Consider the following 21,017-nt stretch of genomic DNA (forward strand, 5'->3'; position numbering starts at 1 on the left):
CCAAGACAATGTTGAATACTTTCAAATTCTCCTATTTCTCCATTTCTCCCTAAATAGGTTAAGTTTACATATTTATTCTCTAGATGGGTTGTGGGACGACAGAGGGGAAAAAAAAACCAGCCTTTAAAAAAGAAGACCTAGGCTCTGCTCTTCATTATCCAGACACTTGGGATAAGACAGCCCCTCACTGATCCTCAGATTGCTTAGCTGAAAAAGAAGGCGCTTGAACTACATCTTGCTTAGGGTTCTAATAATCCGTGTTCTGTCCCTGAAAAATCAATCTCTTACTGTATATGATATTCATAGTATAATAACTCAAAAGGAACTGGCTTTCTAAACTACTTTAAAATAAACTTAAACATGACATCAATGTGTAAAAGGATTTGAATTAAAACCTTTTATCACTCCAAGAAACTTTGCAAGGCGTACCATCGCACTGAGCGCACCATCTCTCATGGGTTTTCCACTTTCCTATTTTAGGCTGTGCTCCATCAATCCAGAGACCCAGCATTAAATCGCAAGCTGTTATTTTTCCAAACTAATTATCCAATGTCGTTTGTCTGAAAAAAAATGCTATATTTTCAAGTCATGAAGTCTCCAGAGCACTGAATATAACTTTCCCCTATTAAGTAGTATTGGTCTTTCTAACAAGTCCCCAGGTTTGCCCCATCCAAAATACTCCTCTGGTTAGAAGCTGCTGATGAAAGCTTTCACCTACGATTTATTGTTTTTCTTTCTGTTCGAAAGATGCTCACGTTGTGATTTTTCAACTATAGCAGTGTAGCTGAAGGAGAAAGAAATATAGCAGGACAAAGGAATCCCCGGAGTGTGGAGTTTGCTCTCCAATGGCATCATGATACATGGAGAGGTTCACAGAAAGTTTGGCAAGAGCTGCAAATCATTCACTTTCGATATTTTCAATAATCAGCTAAACAAACAAACAAACAAAAAACCTTAAAAATTGTGCTTGCACATTACATTCAAACCACTTCTTGACATGTACTTATCAAAAGCACTTATATGTCAGATTTTGTCCAGCTCAAAATTTGATATTTGAGCACTTGATATTAAATCCTTGTGATATAAACCTTAAGAATGTAAGGAATTGTTGGTGTTCTATCTGGTTCCCAAAGGGAGCTTAAAAATCCTTCCAGGAAGATTACTAAGCATTTGCCTTGCCTTCTTCTAGGACTTCTTTAATGTTAATGACCCCCAGACAGTAGTTATTCAACTGTTTGTAAAAGCTGCTCATTTATGCAGCTCCCATATTTCTATAGAAATCTTTCCTTTTATTTCTTCTACAGAAATCTTGAGATTGTATCATTTGTTGGACTGTAGTTAAGGTTAAAGCACTGTTTTCCAAAATTTGAACCTAGGATTAAACCTCTCTGTAGATTCTTGAGTGGGAAAAAAAAAAAGATGTTCTGACCTCACAAACTTAAACACGGTCAATATCCACTCAAGGATAGCCACATTGATAGCACATGGCAGTATATTAAACATTCTACAAATTGATTCATGAATGAAAAAAAAGGTTACATTTTTGTTACAATGGAGTTTTCCAAACTCAGTTGAATGCTCTTGTATCTAGTGTGCCTATTAACATTCCTTCAACTCACACCAAGAAATACTGGTCTCTTATTCTGGTTCTATCATTATATTTTCTATGACTGACTGAACTCATGATGTTAGGTTGGCATTATTATTCAGTAGCCCCAGCGTTCCCTGGAGACTTTTGGTTCAATTCATTGGATATTTAATACTACATTCTCGTACAACTCTACGAAGCGGAACCTGACATTTAGCACAAGATTTAAAACTATACTACCAATGAAACAGTTGAAAAATTATTACAAAATATCTCTAGGGCTAGGAAATATATGAAAACTTCAAAAGACTAACTGAAGAGACTTATTTATGTGATTGAACTGTAAATTTTTAAAGTTAGTGTTATTTTCTAGTACTTAGAGCAACCAGAACATGATGCCTGAATACTACCTATTTGAGAGTCCAGTATACATTTTTAAACTACCCTTAAAATTCTAATAACCTCCCAATATACTGCTAAGTAGTGCTAGTTTCGGGTAACATACCAATTCATTGATTTTTGTGTAAAGATTTACGTCCCATACTGCTTAAAAGTAAACTAGTTCTGAGGCACAGACAGTCCCCTCATAGTCTGGTTTACATGATTTATTCTCTGTGAAGAACCTTTCTTCATAAATACCAAAATATTATTTTCCTGCTCAGCAGGTCAAGGGCTGGAAATTTAATTTATTCATATTTACGTGCCCAATGCCTAGAAAACTTCCTGGCAAATAATAGGCATTTGATAAATGTTAATTGAGTCCAATTACCTAAAATCCTAAATGTGTTGGAATTAGTAAAATTTTACTGCATGAAAAGGTTTTTTGGAATTTACAATTTATAAAACTAAGTTGTTTAAATACTCATCAGACTGAGAAGCTGCTTAGTTTTCCATTTAGAAAGCCCAGCTGTATATAACAAATATATTTACTGTGTCATAAATGTCTATTAAATAGTGTTTTAGGAGCCTTATATGCAGACTTAGATGAATCTGTAAGTATTAGAATGACAATGACAGAATGTGACTGATAAAGCATTGTTTCAAATATCCAAGCATACCATTTGTCAGTCTGTTCAATTCCTAGGTATTGGGGAGCCTGGGTGGCTCAGTCCATTAAGCGCCCGACTTCAACTCGGGTCATGATCTCGTGGTGCACGAGTTCAATCCCTGCATAGGGCTCTGTGCTGACAGCTCAGAGCCTGGAGCCTGCTTTGGATCCTGTGTCTCCCTCTCTCTCTCTGCCCCTCCCCCGCTCATGCTCTGTCTCTCTCATAAAAATGAATAAACATCAAAAAAAGTTATTAAAAAATTCCCAGGCATTATCATATGACAAGACTTAGCCCCATGAAAGTAATTTATTAGAAGAAAACCCAAGACCTATTTCTTTTTTTTTTTCCTCTTTTATTAGAAGTTATAAAAAGTACTCTAATGATTTCAAGAAAAGTACATCAAGTAGGAATTGAGTCTCTGAAATGGCTCAGGTGGAAAAAAATTAAGGCACACAAGATCTCATATGGTATTTTTTGTGAGCTATTGGAATAAAAGAAGTTGTCAGCATGCACATCGATAAGCTAATCTGGTTCTATTAATTTAACCACCAAAACTGAAAATGATGGAACATCATATACAAAAAACCCAAGTTTTCAAGTGCGTTGGAACAGTCAGGAAGTTTAAGGCTGGGAAATTCATAGAAGAGATTAGCAAGAAAGGATGCTTTAGAATCTAGGAGAGAAATGTAACAGCGGCTGTCTGGCTCTTTGTTAATGGCCAGTTTTCTTTTTTCCTTCCCTTCCCAACATGTAAAAGAACACAAGGTAAAAAATATAAGTATTACATAATGTAGATACTGATAAATTTAGTTTAGTTTCCCTCACTATAGATCAGGGGAAATTTAAGCAAATTATATAGATTCCTACCAACTGTCTGACACTATTACATAGTGCTTAGTTTTTAAATGTTCATGTCTCTATTCTGCAAAATTAAAAATTACAATTCTTTTATGACTAGGACACTGTAACTTTCCCGCATTGTGAAAAAAGAAAAGACATACAAATATGAGTAATTATGCTTATAATACCCTAAAATAAAAATACTTTTTTCATTAAATTATTAGGAAGCACATAAATATTAATTATTACATAAACCTAGATTTTTTTCACTGCAAATTTGCCTGATTTCTTCTTAAAATACACCGAGTATACAGTATTACTTTAGTGATCTTATATCCTATATTTTTGCCTACATGGAATAAATCTCAATGGTCGTTTAGGTTGGTGTTCAGATTATAAGGGAAGGTAGAAGGCCACGTATTGTCCCTAATTTTGTTACCTTTAATTCTTATGTTTCAAAAATTAGTGTTGCTAAGGGCTCTGGCAGGCTTTTAATATACAAAGTGAACACTAACAGAATCAGGCGTGCTTGGGAAATAACTGATGGTAAATTTTAAACATTTCTGCCAATTATAAACACAAGCATATTTCAATCAACCAAGACGTAGTTATTGATTACCAATCAGCGCAGGGCTTTGTGGGAGAAACAAGTGTAAGACATGGACTAAAGCCATTACACATATCGAGTGGTGCTCGGTACGCCCTTTAGAATAGTCCCTTCATGATGGGCAAGTGTGTCTGAAGAATAGTGGAAGACGGACAAGAACAACCATGGGGCATTTTATTTTGCAAATTTTAAAAAAGCAATTTTCTAAGAACAAAAGGACTGCATCTGGCTTAGCAAATTTAAAAAGATAGTACTGTACTGCCCTCATTTTTTTTTTTTATTGTAGTTCAAGTCTTCTTCCCACAATGGCTTATTGTGCACATTACAAAGTCTTCAGGGTCTTCAGAATTAAAGTGACAAGAGTTTTTTTTTTTTTTTTTTTGTAAGTACACTTGAGAATGGATCATTCTTCCTTACTCTTAATATAATATGCCCTTCCAGACTTCTCCAGTAATTCTAGTCATCTTGACAAAAGAAAATCACCAAGACAATGCAATGATTTTACAAAGAGAAAGAATGACAGTTTCCCTTCTACTTTTCAAAAATGTTTTATAATATGATTTGAGATTGGCTTTATTCAATAGGCTGAAAGAGGAATCAATTTTTAAAAAGTGACACTCTCTATAATAAAGAACACCTACACTTCTGAACAACACATCCATTCCCACACATTCACAGTGTTATTATTATTACCATTAGAATCTTTTCCAGAATAATTTTCGGAAGGGGAAAATATGGCTTTGTTTAGAAGAAACTGACAATGCCCAGTTAAACAAGCAATAATATATAAAGGGTTGAGGGTTTTGTTTTTTTATTCTTACTTCTGCAAATCTGGTGAAAGTCCCGGAAATACTATTTCTTGCTTTCACTAATGAGACTTATGCTCTATCAGTGTTTCATTTATCCAACAAATATCTTTTGTGCCCCTACTATGCACCAAGGTGCTGGTTACATAATAGCCAAAATAGATAAGGTCCCTGCCCTCACAGCGCAGACAGATTTACACAATGAATCCCATAAATGAGCACGTAACTATCTATTACGAGAACAATGAAAGGACACTATGGGGTGTCAGGAGAGAAAAATAGCAAGATCTAATTTAGATGGAACTTCCTCAATTTAGGCTGGGACTTGAAAGATGCCAAAACTGTGCCAGATGGAGAGTTCGAAGAGGAGAATTCCAGAGGGCATGGCTTAGATGAAGCTCTTAGGTTTTGCCTTCCCCAGTATTACAAAGCAGCAAGTAAAGTGCAAGAAGAAACAGCAGCCAGCTCCTGCTGAGGCCAGGGTGGCGGTCTGAGGCCAGACAAGGAACAGGGCTTGTCCATCATACAAGAGAATTTGGATTTTCTCCTAAGAGGACTGGAAAGTTGCTGAAGGATTTAAGCCGGGCAGTAATATGATGGTATTAAGTTTTATAAAGACCCTGTCTGCTGTCTGAAGAATAGGTTTGGAAGAGGGGGAGGTCATCTCAGAGCCAAAACTCTCCAGCTGATTTTCAGATCCTTCTTTAAAACAGCCCATCACCTCTCCTTATTTCCTTACCCACGCAGTGTCCCGCCACACAGTACAACGTGGCCATTCTGAAACTCACTCTTGCGCAGTGCTTGGCTCTACCTTTCCCTCTGCCTGCCTTGCCCCTTCTTTACCAGTTAACAATCTCAACATGCTAAAGGAGACCCACCTGACTCAAAGTCCAATTCCTCCATGAAGTTGTTTCATTATTCTTTAAACCCTATGGCGCGTGGTATGAAAATGGGGAGCAGCAAATAAGCAACGTCTATATAGCAACGTCTATTTATAGCAAACGTCCATAAATAATATTCAGCAGCTCCTGAATAAGGAGCTGATTTTGACTTTAACTGCTATGCTTCAGAGTCATTTGTCTCCTGAGGTAACCCAGTACACAGTCCCCCAACCTGAGATATAGACACTCAAGTCATGGGCTAAAAGCCATTGGTAAAGAGATTTTTTTTTCTTTTACACTTTTAATAAAATGTAATATCTGATGTAAAAGATAAATTTTCAACTATTTTTTATGCTGCTGATGTAAATCATATTTACACACACACATACCAACAAGACACTGGAGTTAGCTAATTTTTTAATTTCTATGTTTAATACTCTTCCTCTCATTGTAGCCAAAAGGCATGAGGATGTCTAATGAAATATATTTAATTCGATAGACTTTAAGAATGAAAAAGAGCTAAGTCTCCATTTAGAGAGCCAAATGACGTCTATAAAATTCTACTTTTCTTCAAAGCTGCCCTACAACTGGGTCATAGTTTCATCTAGAAAGAACAATTAGATTGACTCAGACACAAAGTTCCTTACATTACACTTGTATTCATTGTTTACGCTGCACCCACTTCCCAAATGGAATTATGGCTTCCTTGAAATGGGAATTGTCAGTAACTGGCACCTGTAAACCGCCCAAAGTGTGGCTACTCCCTGAAATACCCCACACAGAGTAGCAATCTGATCTCATTGAATCAGAGCTTGTAGTCTTGCTGCAATCCAACCCACGAATGCAGACAGACATCCATAATTGGAGGTTCTAAAAGATCATTCCGTCCGGGAGAAAAAGTCCAATAGACATGGAAAATAAGGGACTTTTGTAACTTTGATGACATGTGACTAGTACATTATCTAAAAATAATTTCACTGCCATCATTTTATGAAGAAAATATAATCCATATCGATTCAATTATGAAATTTTGACTAAATGGAACTTTTGAAGCCAGCTGGCATCGTACTCGAAAGTCTCTAGAGGAACCTCCTTATCGCTCACCTTGATCTCTTTCATGCCATGTTCGACTTCCAGCAGCTGGTGAATTCGGAGAGGGATAGAAGTCTCCTGTAGGACTTGGTTCCATATTTTCATCTATAGATATAGTTTTGGGTCTTTTGCTGTTAAAATATGATAATAGTTACATTAGTGGGCTAAGACAGCGTGTAGCATGTGACTATATGATTTGAGAAGATTTTTACTGTGAAAGTTTACATAAACCAAAGTAATAGTCTCTCAGAATCATTTCTGAAATAATAGAGTGTATTCAAGACTTCTATAGGCATAGCAAGTATTTCTTGTTATATATATCATTTATTACACCATACTATAACTGTACCTGCCTAACAGGTAGGATGTTTATTATATTTACCTCTTGAAGTAGATTTCCAAAGAAATTTCAGTACTAAAAAGTGAATTCTTGATGTGATGTGTGTACTAATTCTCAAACTCTTAAGACTTACCTGACTCATCATTATTATCAATATTAATAATATTCATTAGCATAGCACTTGCCATTAACAATGTAATCTTTTCATATTAATTCAAAGATAAGGCAATTGACTAAAGTGGAACATGAACTTTGGAGTGGAACCAGCCTCGTACCAAATCTTGACTAGACCACTCACTACTTCTTAGTAGTAAGCTCCTTAACCTTTCTAAACTCATTTAATCATTTATAAAATGGAAACAATAAAACCTAGTTCAAAGGGGAGTGGTTGAGAGGCTTAAATGAGTTATTAAATGGAAATCTCTTAGTTAAGTGGCTGACATTTAGAAGATACTTATTGAATAGTAATTATTATCAGCAATCCTATAATTAATAATATTTAAAAATTCTGTTATACTTTATTGATTATAAATTATTTTATATATTCTTTATATTTTTCTAAAAAGTAGGTTAGAGATCCTTTATTTTTTGTTAAGTTTATATATTTTGAGAAAGAGCATGTGACCAGTGGAGGGGCAGAGAGAGAATCCCAAGCAGGTTCCACACTGTCAGCAAAGAGCATGATGCAGGGCTAGAACTCATGAACTGTGAGATCGTGACCTGAGCCAAAATCAAGAGTCAGTCGCCTAACCTACTAAGCCACCCAGGTGCCCCATGTGATCTTTTATTCTTACGATCAACCATGAAATACAGGCCATTGCCAAATTCAAACCAAATGATATACTTCTAAAATGATATATTTTAATAAAGAAAACATGGTTCATCCCAATTATTAAGAAAAGTAAATATATGGGCACCGGGGTGGCTCAGTCAGTTGAGCATCCGACTTCAGCTCAGGCTGTGATCTCAGGGTTTGTGAGTTCGAGTCCCACATCGGGCTTTGTGCTGACAGCTCAGAACCTGGAAGCCTGCTTCGGATTCTGTGTCTCCCTCTCTCCCTGCCTCTTTCCCGCTCACACTCTATCTCTGTCTCTCTCAAAAGTAAGTAAACATTAAAAAACAAACTAAGAACGCTTTAAAAGTTTTTTTAAAAATAGTAAAGTAAATATTTAGGGTAGAGCTTAAAAAGCTATTTCATGGCACAGCCCATTTGGCATGATATACTGTTTTCATATATTCCCACCAATGCCCTGTTAAACAGTCATAAGGACTATGAAAATGGATGTGTTTCCTTCAATTAAGAAAAAAAAGAACCCTTATTCACATCTCTGTAGGTAAAAACTAAAAAAACGTATCTTCTGAATTAACTATGCAGTGCTAATAAACATAATGTCACATTATGCAGACTCCCATACATAAATCGGTCCTCCTTTTTCTTGCAAGTGGGGAGACAAATTTGGAGAAATTCCGTGAATTTCCCAGGGCATGTTAGTGGAAGCAGCCTGATACAAAGTAAGGACTTCTGACTTCCAAGACGGTCCCGTTTTCACTGCACTGTTTCCAAATCCTAGAAGCACACGTACCTCTGTGTGTATTCACCAATGTACTTGTGATTAATATTGGACTCATGGTTCCCAGAGTATGAACATGATGTAAAGATGGCGATTTCTATCCATGCAAAACCACGGTGAGAGTTAATAATTGTTCTTTAGTTTATTTCTATGGTATCCAAAGTTAGGATGCACATGTTTTCAAGCTCTCCATAAAGCTAATTCTCTCAGCTGTGAATCAGCAGTGAATACACAAGAGAGACTGAGAGTGAGACAGAAAAGATTTTCATAAGGAAATAACGAAGAAATGTTTTCGAAACCGTTTTTATTGTGAATGGCATAATATCGAAAACCAAATGGCTGACCCATCAGACCAAATAAGACCGAATCAGACCAAATAAGAAAGTACTAGTCACACTCAATTGTAGAAAAACTAAAGCATTTTTAAGACCCAACTATGTCACAATTTTAGTGATAATAAACCAAATTGCCTTGCTATGCAAACTATATGAAAATACAGTTTGACCATAAGTGATATAAAATTGAACTCAGTTAATAAACACATAAATGGGCATAGCCCCATAATTAATTCAAATGCAACTAACTTTCATTAGAACAGCTTAGGAAAATAATCACCCGTATTCCCTTATTCTTAAAAAGTGGATATCATACAATGAAATGTTTTGCTCTGGAATTCATGTATGTGCTTATATTTGATCACTGGTGTATGTAATGTTCTGGAAAAATCATTCATATAGCTTCAGAGTTGCTTTGTCCCACCCAAAAGATTTTTTTAAATGCCTTGAACAACAATTACATTTAATTTTCAAATATCAAAATAAATTTAATCATCTAAGATGAAAAATATATGTAAAATCAGCAAAAAGTCTTGAACTCTTTCTTGGCTTTCTTTCCCCTCTATCTTTACCTACCTACCCATCTGCATATCTATCTACCTTCCTACCTGCACACCCGTCTACCAATCTGCACATAGACCGAGAATAAGCACAGTTCTTCCTTCAGTTACCTGCTTGGTGGAGAAGACAGTGACCTCTGAAGATTGACCCCCGAGTTCATGTCATGATAGTATGGTTGGCTCGGGATTTCTCCAATTGGGAAGTTGACTCCAGTTCCCTGGGTTATGGGCGCTGAGGAATAAAACAAAAAGAAACATCAAGAATGACATTTACACTTGCCATCTCTATTTGAATGTAATAATCTAATACTTGCCATGCCCCTGGGCAAACTTTCTTTACCCTGAGACTCGAACCTCAGCCATCCACCAGGTATAACTTGAAGACTTCCTCTTGATGCCAGTGTTCAAGCTTGGACACTGTTCAAGTTTGAGGCACTCAGACTATAATCATTGGTTACCACTTCCCCTCTTCCCAGTCCCCAGCCTTCTTCCCTCACCCCTTTGTAACAGTTGTCACCACACTAGTCTGTAGATGCGTCAGAGGAAACGACATGTTTCCTATTGCTCAAGACCAAGCAAGGTGTTTTGTATATAGTTGGTTCTCAAAAACCAAATCATTTGTTCAATAAATCAAATCAGAATATTAACATTCATGTTAGAATGCATTAGAAATCATATTAATCATTATTTGATATAACTAACTCTTGTATTAGGGCAGGTATATGAGTAACATTGACACATATGAACATAAAAGCCAAGTTTTTTCCTCCCAAAATACACATTGAGGTTTCATGTATGAATAGTTAAGTGTGGCTTTTACTCAATATTTATGTTTTGTTTTTTAAGTTTTTATGCCCAAATTTATAAAAATCACTTAAAATGTACTCGTGGAGTTTTACACTTTAAGGTATTATTTTGTAAATCAAGGAATCTTAATCGTTTAAACATCCAACTTTTGATTTTGGCTCAGGTCATGAGATCGAGCCCCACATTGGGCTCTATGCTGACAGTGCAGAGCCTGCTTGGGATTCTCTCTCCCTCTCCGTCTGCCCCTCCCCCATGCATATGCTCACACTCTCTTTCTCTGAAAAAAAAAAAAAGGAAATCTTTTTGAGTTCACTGATACATTTGGAACTGAGATGTTTATATATAAGTATTGGTTTTGATACAATGGATGACATCTGTTCCAATTTTAAAAATTGGTTTCTGGACATCTTGAATAAATCCAGGAGGCAGCATGTTGTATTAGAAGGAGAAGAATCTCGGGAGGTAGCCATTGACTCTGAACTCCCTCTGCCACTTCTGAGCTCTATGCTCCAATTTCCCAAACTGTAAAATGAGAAGAATAGTAACCTAGCACCTATGATTATTTTGAGGATGAAATGAGGTAAAGAGTGATCAAAGCCCAGCATCCTGTCTAGTGCATAACAGGCATTCAACAATGGGAGTTCCCTTCTTTCCATGATTTCTTCCCCACATCTCCTCCCTGGCAGTCTGGAGTAGTTAGCAAAGAGTGAACAGTTCAAAATACACCAAAAGCAGATGAAGAGGTATAAATGAACCTATTTGCTGCAAATCTGTTCATTCAACAACTTGTTACTTGTGTCCATTACAGGCAGGTGCTGCAAGGGATTCAGGACAGTCTGAGATAGTTCCCATCCTTAATAAAACAGATTGGACAACAATCTGGGTGAACAAAACACTTAGGAAAAAACCAGAAATACCAGCGTAATGCAGATTATAATGAAAATGCCCAATGAAAAACATGACCAAGAAATTCTATAGGACTTCATGGGAAGAAGAATCCAATCCACGCTTGAATGATCCAAGAACTCTGTGGAGAAACCATAGCTTGTACTGGACTTTGGAGAATGAGTAAGGTATTAAGGGGAGGTCTTCTCAACAGGGGGTTATCACAACAGCAAAGTCAGGGGCAGAGATAATATGCAAAGTGAGACCAGGCAGGTTGGTGTCAAAGGACAGTGCTTAAGAACAGTTTCTTTCTTTCCCTATTTCTATCAGGCCTTCAAAAGCTCTAATGAGAGAAAAGGTGTCCTGGGACTATGGCAACAAAACTCTAGAGCCCTTGTGATTCACTCGAAGAACACACAGTCTACTTAATCTTCCTCTCTCCTAACTGATTCAAGTTGAATATATGACTCCAAAAGGAATGCAGATTTTCGAGGAATTTTTCTTACCCAGAATTTTAATGTGTTCACTAAATATGTTCTCTGTTAGCTGAATTGTATTTTTTTAAGTGTCTACTTATTTTGAGCAAGAGAGAGAGAGAAAGCGAGCACACACGTGCACAAATGGGGGAGGGGCAGAGAGAGAGAGAGACAGAGAGAGAGAGAGAGAAAATCCCAAGCAGGCTCCACACTCCCAGCACGGAGCCCGAAGCGGGCCTCGATCCCATGAACCGTGAGATCATGACCTGCGCCGAAACCGAGAGTTGGACACTCAACTGACTGATCCACCCAGGCGTCCCATGAGTTCTATTTCAATATCAGGTAGGCCAAGATTAACCTTAAAATATTTTTAAGAAAGTATGAGTAGGAGGCACATGTGTTATTGCAGAGAATGAATCAAATAATATACAATGAATATCTCTCTTCCCATAATAAAAATAAAATCAATATATACAGGATAATCTCAGCTCCAAACTTCTGGAGTTTATACCTTCTGCTAAATCACTCTTTATATAATGCACTTTAACCTCATTTTACACTGAAAATGTTTGTATTCAATGTGTAACTGTGCCTAATGGCTTGAATTCTTTGGGCAGCTGAAATGTAACTGTTTGTTGTGGCCTGAGGTACACCGGAGGTTAAAAAAACGCAAGGTAAAAAATCCCACAGTAACCACATGCTTTAAAGTTTATTATTAGAATCATGTTCTATGTGACAGTGGAAACCAGGGTATGTGCTCAGAGGAGGCATTTGAGGGACTCAGTGAAAGTCAGTAATCTGTCCAGCCTTCTACAAGTACTGGATACAATTCAAAGAACTGAATTACTAACAGGAAACTTACAGGTTATATCTTTTGTAAAGTATTTGAAATGTATTAAGCTATGCAATATTTGAGCGAAGATCTGTAGTTTCCATTTCATACATCTGACTTAACAGTCAACACAGATTGCTTGGCCATAAACATACTAGATGAAATTCATAGCAACATAGTAATAAAAAAAAATCTTTGGAAATTTTATTTTTCTAAATTTTGTTGCAGAAGGATTGTTAGAGAGGATCAAGACATCAATAAAAACGATTTCTACATGAGCATTGTAAAAATTTAGTGTGCACCCTGACATTAAACGGGAGAGTGCAAGAAGACGAGTAGATTAATAACAAACATGGCCAAAATCTGAAGCAGCTCTCACCAAATGTATGTAATAACAAAGAGAGTATATGAGCATGGGAAGTCCCAAGTTGATACTCCTGTTTAAAAGCCTCGGAAAGAACTTCCATCAGACGCAAAGACCAGTGTTAGCGCCTCTCCCGGAAAACTGCAAGCAATCTGAAAGCTGCAAATCATGTTTAAGAGGCCTGCCAATATCCTCTTAGAAAAGGAGCGCCGAAGAGCCTCAGATTCTAAGGGTTGGAGGCCAACCCCTCATCTCTCTCGTTGTTCTTCTCACTCCAAAAGCTGATCCTAAATCAACTTTTAAGATGGAGATAATATCGTGCAACAGAAAGATCGCTATCCTACAACTGAGCAGCTCCATTAGGAAAGTCAACACGCACATTAGTGGGTCACATGATAGTAAAACCCTGGAGGACAGAAGCCATTAACATACCGTAAACCCTCGGGAAGTCAGAACTGGTGATCTACAGCAGAAGGGTTGTGCTGAAGTTTCTGCTTACTTAGCAAACCCTTATTTCATAAACAATGAAGTTCAATTGTGTAAATAAGGTTATGATGTGGATATATTAAAACACTTAGGAGAATAACTTCTCAAGCATTTCACAGACACCTATTTACATACCGAGTAGAAAATAAATGTTTGCTGAATAAATTAACTAATGAATGAAAATACAGATAATTAATACACGAATTACAAATCAGTAATGTGTGTCCTAACAGATACCTTAAAAACCTCTAAGAGATGACAGTATAAGCGTAAAAAGAATGAAGTATATTAAGTTTACCTCACTTTTCAACTGTTACAGAGAGGTATGTTTCTCACCTTCTCTTATGTTTCAAATTCAGATTTTTTCAAAATATCACTCTGGGAATTTAAAGGTTCTATGTGGTTGCCCTTCTGTAGCATCTAGCATAATGTTACCTAGAATGAGGAATTAATAATATGTTCTAACAGATGGTTGGTCTGTCCTCACAAGAAGGAGGAAAACATATCATGAAACTTGGAAGAGGACAAATTTAAACAAATAATGGTATAATGTCTCCTAATGTAGCAGTATAGCCTCTCTGCTAAAGAACAGTATAGGGAAAACACCCCCCACACACACACTTTCAAATTCTCCCTTCCTTACATGATGCCCGAGAGTGGTAGTAAGTCAGGCACGTTCCTTTCCAAATTAAAAATAAATACAGAAAACTTTCAAATGTCAGAGGCCTTCCATACCCCATTATCGATCAGGGAAAAACACGCAAGGCTCATTGCCGTGGTCAATGAAGCAGACCATCAGAATCCTCTTGTCTAGCGAACGAACCCTGGAGTTGCTGGGATATAGGATATTAGATTTCGGTCTACACTGCCCTAAGTAAACAGACCCATGAAAGAAGTCTTTGGGCGCATATGTTCATCTACTGGAGAATATGTCAGAAAGGATAAGTTATTTAAGGTCTTAAGTGTTCACGTATATGACGCCCTGGGATACATGCTGTTTGCACTGGCCACTCTAGAAACTGGAACTCTTGAAGAAACTATGGTCCAAAAGACCTCCTAGCTTGGGGATCACTTCACTGACCATAACTCTAAAAGACCACCTAAACTTCCCCTCCATGATTAGCTCTGTTCTTTTTGGATCACCCTAATTCTTGTCCATGACCTCGGAATTTGACCCAAATAGCAAACACAAATGAAACGAGAACACAATGCCACCACATCATCTGAGTGATATCATTCCCAACTGTGACGCTCTCTAACAAAATGTCAGGTGAACAGCCTTCCAAGTTACACAAATAAGCTAAATCGGAGAAGAGGGCAAGAAGAAATGAGTCCCCTCCTTTAACAATCAGCTGTGCCTTAAGAGCTACCTCTGTACCCATCAGCAATAAGTAAAAAAGTTGAGTCAGTAAACTACTCTTTGGTCTAGGTAACTAGCTGGCCAGGTGAACTTCCCGGAGAAAAATCTCATCCGGCCTGTCAAGAATGCTGTCTCAGGTGAGGTGGCCAGTGAAAACAATTGCACATTGTTTCGGGTAACAATGCTTTCTATCTATATCCAAACGACAATCTGCAAAATTAATTTCTGCATCCCTCTCCACGCTGCATGTTAGCGTGTATATCCTGTACATCTCCAAGTCTCCACCAAAATGTTAGTAAAATGAAAAAAGCACTTATCGACAGGAAACTTATGTGGGTTATCATAACAAAATGGAGCACATTGAATTAATCACGCTTCCTTTGATATGAATGACCATCTATGGTCACAGAGCGAGCAGTGAATTAAATGGATACCAATAACACAGCAATCAGAGCAACCCCCAAATAACTTTTGTACTCCAAAATTTGAGGATTTAAATGCAAATATTTTGGAAAATCAGACAAAATAGATTCACTGATGATTTTATCAGCAAGATGGAGATTTAACACTCACATTTTCTTAATAGTGCATTTAAGTTTCAAGATATAAAATATGTTAAATCATACCGTATAATTAAATAATAAGAAAACAATTTACTTACTTCTGGATACCCTCACAAGTTCTGATACATTGAAGACTCCAGATTTTACAAAACTATCCTCCAGGTAACCTGCAAACAAGTATCAAGAGGAAAACGATCAGCGTAAGCAGGAAGCAAATAAATGATTAAACACTAGAATTTGTTCAAGTGTTTTGAAACCAAAGGTTAGAACGAAACCCAGGTATGCTTGTAACAAAGACCAGTAAAAGCAAAACTCTTTGAATAAAATCTGGGTCTGTTTAAACAAAAGTGAAACGTTTAGATGCCAAATAATTTCCCAGGAAAATTTTTCCTCAGCTTTCTAAATATACAGGGCAATGGCTACGGTTTTATTTGCCATGGCCCATGCACAGAGAATGAAGGTTCAGGGGTTCCTACTGATGCACTCAGCTCAGTAGCACCTGGGAGACTAAAGTCTACCCATTGAAAAAAAGAAAGAAAGAAAAAGGAAAACCACAACCACAATTAGAACCTTGCTGGAATTACTTCAAAGGTCTCTCGAAACCACTGTTCTTTCACAAATCCTTCCCTGATTAAAGAAGAGTGAGCTGCTGTTACCAGCACTCCCCCACCCTTGTTCCAGGGTCATGAATCACACAAAAGTAGAACTTGTACATACTGCAAATACTTTGCATAGACCTATTTCCATGCACCTTTGATAAACCTCACATGATTTCACTGCTCTCTCACTCTTGCTACTACTTCCTGGAACTCCCTTCATTTCAAGATCCGGGTACTTTTTATTTATTAATTTATTATTATTATTATTATTATTATTATTATTATTATTATTATTATATTTTTATTATTATAATATTGTTATTGTTATTGTTATTATTATTATTATTATTATATTTTTATTATTATTATATTATTATTGTTATTGTTATTATTATTATTATTATTATTTAAGGAAATGGTCCTAAATCCAGGCCTCCAGGAATGGCACATGACCCTTCTGGGACATCCAAGTACAGGGTCCACAGTGACTGTGGCCCACCGTCCACGAGCCTGAGTAAGTTCAGTCCTGGGTGGTATGTGGTCAAGTTTTGGCCCACAAATACCAGTCATGTCCCTGGCTTCTCATTTATGTGAAGGAGATGTATGAGGGTGAAGAGGGAGAGAATACCGGAAGGAGGGTTATGGTTACTCTCTGCTCCCCAGGAAGAGAATAAGAAAAGTCTGAAAACCCTCAGAATTCAAATGCTTCCAGGAAAGCAAACTCTAGATTCCAAGAACGGGCAACTGGATCAGATTTTACATAGAGTTCTAGGGCTGACCAAGAGCCTGGAATCAGGGCAGGAATGTGAGTCATAGGTGGTTTAGCAACAGGGAGCACTCAGGTCAAGGAGCTGGGATTTGACTCCCAACCACATGTTACCAGTGTGGAATCGTGGTCACGTTATTAGACTCTTGCTGTCTCCTATTCCTCATTTATAAATCAGAGATCATAAAATTGCTATGAATGGTAAGTGACCGAAGGCACTGATTAAATGCTCCCTCCCAGTAAGTTAGGATTGGCCAGCTGGGTCAACAATCACCTGTGTGTTGAGTTACACACACTGGGTTCCAGACAGTCTCAACTTATTTGTAAATCTTGATTTAGAAATTTTACCAGAACAAAAGCTACCACACCACTTTTGAACTGTACATAGCATGAAGAGACCAAAGATCATTCAATGGGCATGTATGTTTCACTGTTGTGAACCGAGGATCCATGCATGTCTGAACACGGTATTATACCCACCGTCCACCTTCCTTAGAAACAGAACAAAAGAAAGAATGAGAAGGAATTATGAGATCTCAGCCGGGGACAAAACTCAGGTGTCATATTAACTCGTTACTCTGAAAAAATACATACATACATTTTGAAGAGGGTAATAACCAAACGTCCCCATTTTATGCATCTGTATTTTAAGAAACTCTTACTGCTTGAGCAACTTAATTGTTCACCTGGTTGAACTCATTTCAGTGATTATTGAGAAATGTTGAGGTAGCCTACACTGTACACGTGCATAAGCCATGAAAACAAAAAAACACATCGACCTCCTTCGTGTGGTTTCTGGAAAACACATTTTCAATTTTCTGAACCATGCTAGGTTATCATCGTATAAAACAACAAACAGTCTTTGTAAAGTATAACAAATTATACTGTATTCTATATAAGGTACATGCAAAAAATTTTTAAGTTCATTTATTTATTTTGAGAGAGAGAGAGCATGAGCAGGGGAGGGACAGAGGGAGAGGGAGAGGGAGAGAGGATCCTAGGCAGGCTCCACACTGCCAGTGCAGAGCCAGACATGGGGCTCGATCTCACTACCATGAGACCACAGCCTGAGACAAAATCAAGAGTCTGATGCGTAACAGACTGAGTCACCCGGGACCCCCCGTGTAAAATTTTATATTTGGCAAATAGATTAAATACGGACAGCTTATGTATCATGATGGCGGTTCATGTACTTAACCAATCAGACAAGCGTGTCTGTCCGCACCCAAAGGTGCTCTGTAAATGCCCTCCTATCTTTCTCACGTGGTTCCCTCCCTCTGATCAGAAGAAGGTTGTCTGTCTGTAGGCTCTGCTCTCATCCTTCAGTGTCCACCTCAACTGCCATCTGCTCCCGAACCTGTTCCTCCACCCTCCTCTCCCCATCCTTGCGCCAGCCAGAAATAATCTTTTTCTGCTGAATTCACGTAGCACCTAGTTTGTGCTTACTTTACATCACTTCTCACATTGGAGTTTCCAAGACATGTGTTTTCAAGTCTTGTGGTCCTTATTGGATTATCAGCTCCCTTATCTGGGAGAGCGACTGGGTTTTGTTCATCTCTGCATCTCCCTTAACAACTAACTCAGTGCCTACATATATACAGTAACAGCTAGGTAAATGCTTATGGAACAAAAGGTTAAAGTTTAACCTTTTGGAACAGGGTTGCAAATGAACATCTTAGTAATTATATAACAAGGTAGGCACAGATGGCTAAAGATCGAAGGATAAGTGTGCTGATTCTTGCTATTCGCTGGAACTTGTGCTGAGGAGTTCGTTCGGGCTTTGGGGTAGAATGGGAAAGAACAATGATTACCATCAGATTAGATCTTTGACTTTGTTATATACCAACGTATAATTTTAGCATTTACCTAAAGAGTCAGAGTTCAAAAATATTTGTAAAATAAACTGATGAACAAGTGAAAAGTGAAGATCTCAATATATTTATATAAATTATATCACATGTCATGTAGTAACACTTCCATATGTAAATCTCATGTGCAGTTTACTTCCTTATGACCCCAGTGAGTAGCCAAGGCTTCACTTGCTTTTTGGTCATGCCCATGAAGATGAAATGGTGTGTGGACATCAAGAACCAAATCAAAAGGGAGGGAGGAGGCCCCTCAAGCCAATCCTACCAGCAAGAAGACAGTAAGGCAGTCACACACACACACACACACACACACACACACACACACACACACGCACGAATACAATGACCGTCTCATAGGAAAGGGCAGGCAATTCAGAATGTAGCGTGGTGTTTCTCCATTCCTCACCTCCAATTCATGTTCCAAGGAATTTGAATCTACAAGGAAATCTGAAAGAGTTATTCTGCTGAAACTATGAAAGGCAATGAAAATATGTCAGAACATACTGCACCACACATAGGTCCCACTGGGCTCCACTCCTGCATGGGGCATAGGGAGACTTCATTGAAAGGAGGGCTCCCCAGGATGAGCGGTACTGCTTACCAACATGACCTTAGGGGAGTGGGGGCTGGGATGGATCAGGCAATGGGGTAGCCTCGGAGAAGCACCTGAAGGAGGCGGCTGTCTCCTTCACTCCTCTTTGCACACAGCACACACAGCCTTACAATGGACAGACTTACCCAAGATGAGAAGGGTAAAGAAAAGGAGCAGTGGATGACATAGTTCCTGGATAGCTAATAGCATACAAGGAAGCATATAAGAAACAATACTTCTGGCAAAGTAACCGGGGGAGTCACGCAGAGTGTCAGGAGCCCTGTGATAGTACAGAGGATGAGACTCAGCAAAATGCAGGTTATTACTATTAACACAGCCCCATCTGTAACCTCCAGGCTGCTGGGGCCTTCCAGAAACATGGTTTTCATGTGTTACATGGACCACTGTGAATGTAAATAGCTGACACAAAGGCCAACGATTTTAAAGCAATTTGGAGACATTCATATAGTAGATTCCCTTCATCTACTAAAGGAAATATGAGCATCTCTGAGGCACAGCAGCTGCTTAATGGTTACAGAGCAATATTACACAACAGCTTAAGCCAAGAAGCAAAGAACAACTCGGCATTTATGTGATGCTGTATTTACACTACATGTAATGCTTTTTAAAAAATAAAATTGAGTAGGAAATAAAGACCTCTGCAAACTGAAAATTCTCAAAGGCAATATCAAATTATATTATTTTACTTCTTTTTTTATTTTTCTCTAACAAAAGCAACAATAAATCACTACTCAGAAGTTAATATAGTGTTTAACCTCCTTTACAAACAATCACAAAGGGACACAATGGCATATCTAACTGTTAATATCTCAAATTATAATCAGCTCCATTTGAATGTTAAACAACATTTACATAGAAAATCCAAAGGAAAACTGATAACGCTCATTTTTATAGTCTACTGTGTTCTATTCTTGAAATTAAAAAAGAAAAAACCACAGAAAGCAGTTATTAAATTCATGAAAGCTGTCTTCAAGTATTAGAAGGACTGTTAATGTAGATGTTGGATAAGACTTATTCTGCATATTTCCAGGAACTGTGTTTTGGCTCAATAAACAGATTTGTCATCCAATAAGAAAAGTCCTAGAAAGGAATGTGAAACTTTGCAAAGGTAGTAACAACCAACACATGTCAAGCTACTGCTCTAAGATCTTAAAAAGCATCAATTCACATAATGTTCATAATTACAAACCTACCAGTTGTCATGTAAATGCTACCATTTTACAGATGATGAAACTTGTGTCTATAGAGGTAGGGGGGCTCCCAAAGCCTGTAAAACCCCCCCATTAGATTTAAGAATTCCCACTTAGAGTAGGAAATTGAATAAGAGCACCTCTGAAGCCCACTGCAATGCTCAGGTTTCACTTTTTTTTCTTTTTTTAAATGTTTATTTTTAAGAGTGAGAGGCAGAGAGAAGAGGAAAACGATCTGAAGCGGGCTCCATACTGAGAGCAGAGAGCTCGATGCGGGGCTCGAACTCACGAACCAGGAGATCGTGACCTGCGCCTAAGTCAGATGATTACCCGACTGAGCCACCCAGGCACCCCTTAGGTTCCACTTTTTACATGGCTCTTCTCCAGTTAGTTTTCTTGCATTGTTTGGAGAAAGAACAGGGCCCTGAGGTATCTCCCGGGCATTTTCCAGGCTTCTAATTCCCATTGTTCACTCCCTTCAACAGAGTGTAAAAGAGGACTCAGTGCTTTTGTTTATGGATGTGGAAGGGGAGAAGATA

General features: G+C 37.9%; 1 protein-coding gene across 12 annotated transcripts in view; it reads right to left on the reverse strand.

Annotated features, from left to right (window-relative positions):
* NFIB (nuclear factor I B) overlaps window positions 1-21,017 on the reverse strand; it is a 450,264-nt gene that overhangs the window by 56,913 nt on the left and 372,334 nt on the right. For all 12 annotated transcript variants that reach the window (XM_019415476.2, XM_019415480.2, XM_019415485.2 and 9 more), the window contains exons 4-6: window positions 15,541-15,609; window positions 9,781-9,901; window positions 6,876-6,994 (exon numbers count right to left, since the gene is read on the reverse strand). In XM_019415476.2, coding sequence (XP_019271021.1) covers window positions 6,876-6,994; window positions 9,781-9,901; window positions 15,541-15,609 — 309 coding nt within the window. The remainder of the gene's footprint in view (window positions 1-6,875; window positions 6,995-9,780; window positions 9,902-15,540; window positions 15,610-21,017) is intronic.

This window comes from Panthera pardus, unplaced genomic scaffold, assembly GCF_024362965.1.
Source record: "Panthera pardus isolate Hobbes unplaced genomic scaffold, ASM2436296v1 HiC_scaffold_20, whole genome shotgun sequence".
NCBI classification, from domain to species: domain Eukaryota; kingdom Metazoa; phylum Chordata; class Mammalia; order Carnivora; family Felidae; genus Panthera; species Panthera pardus.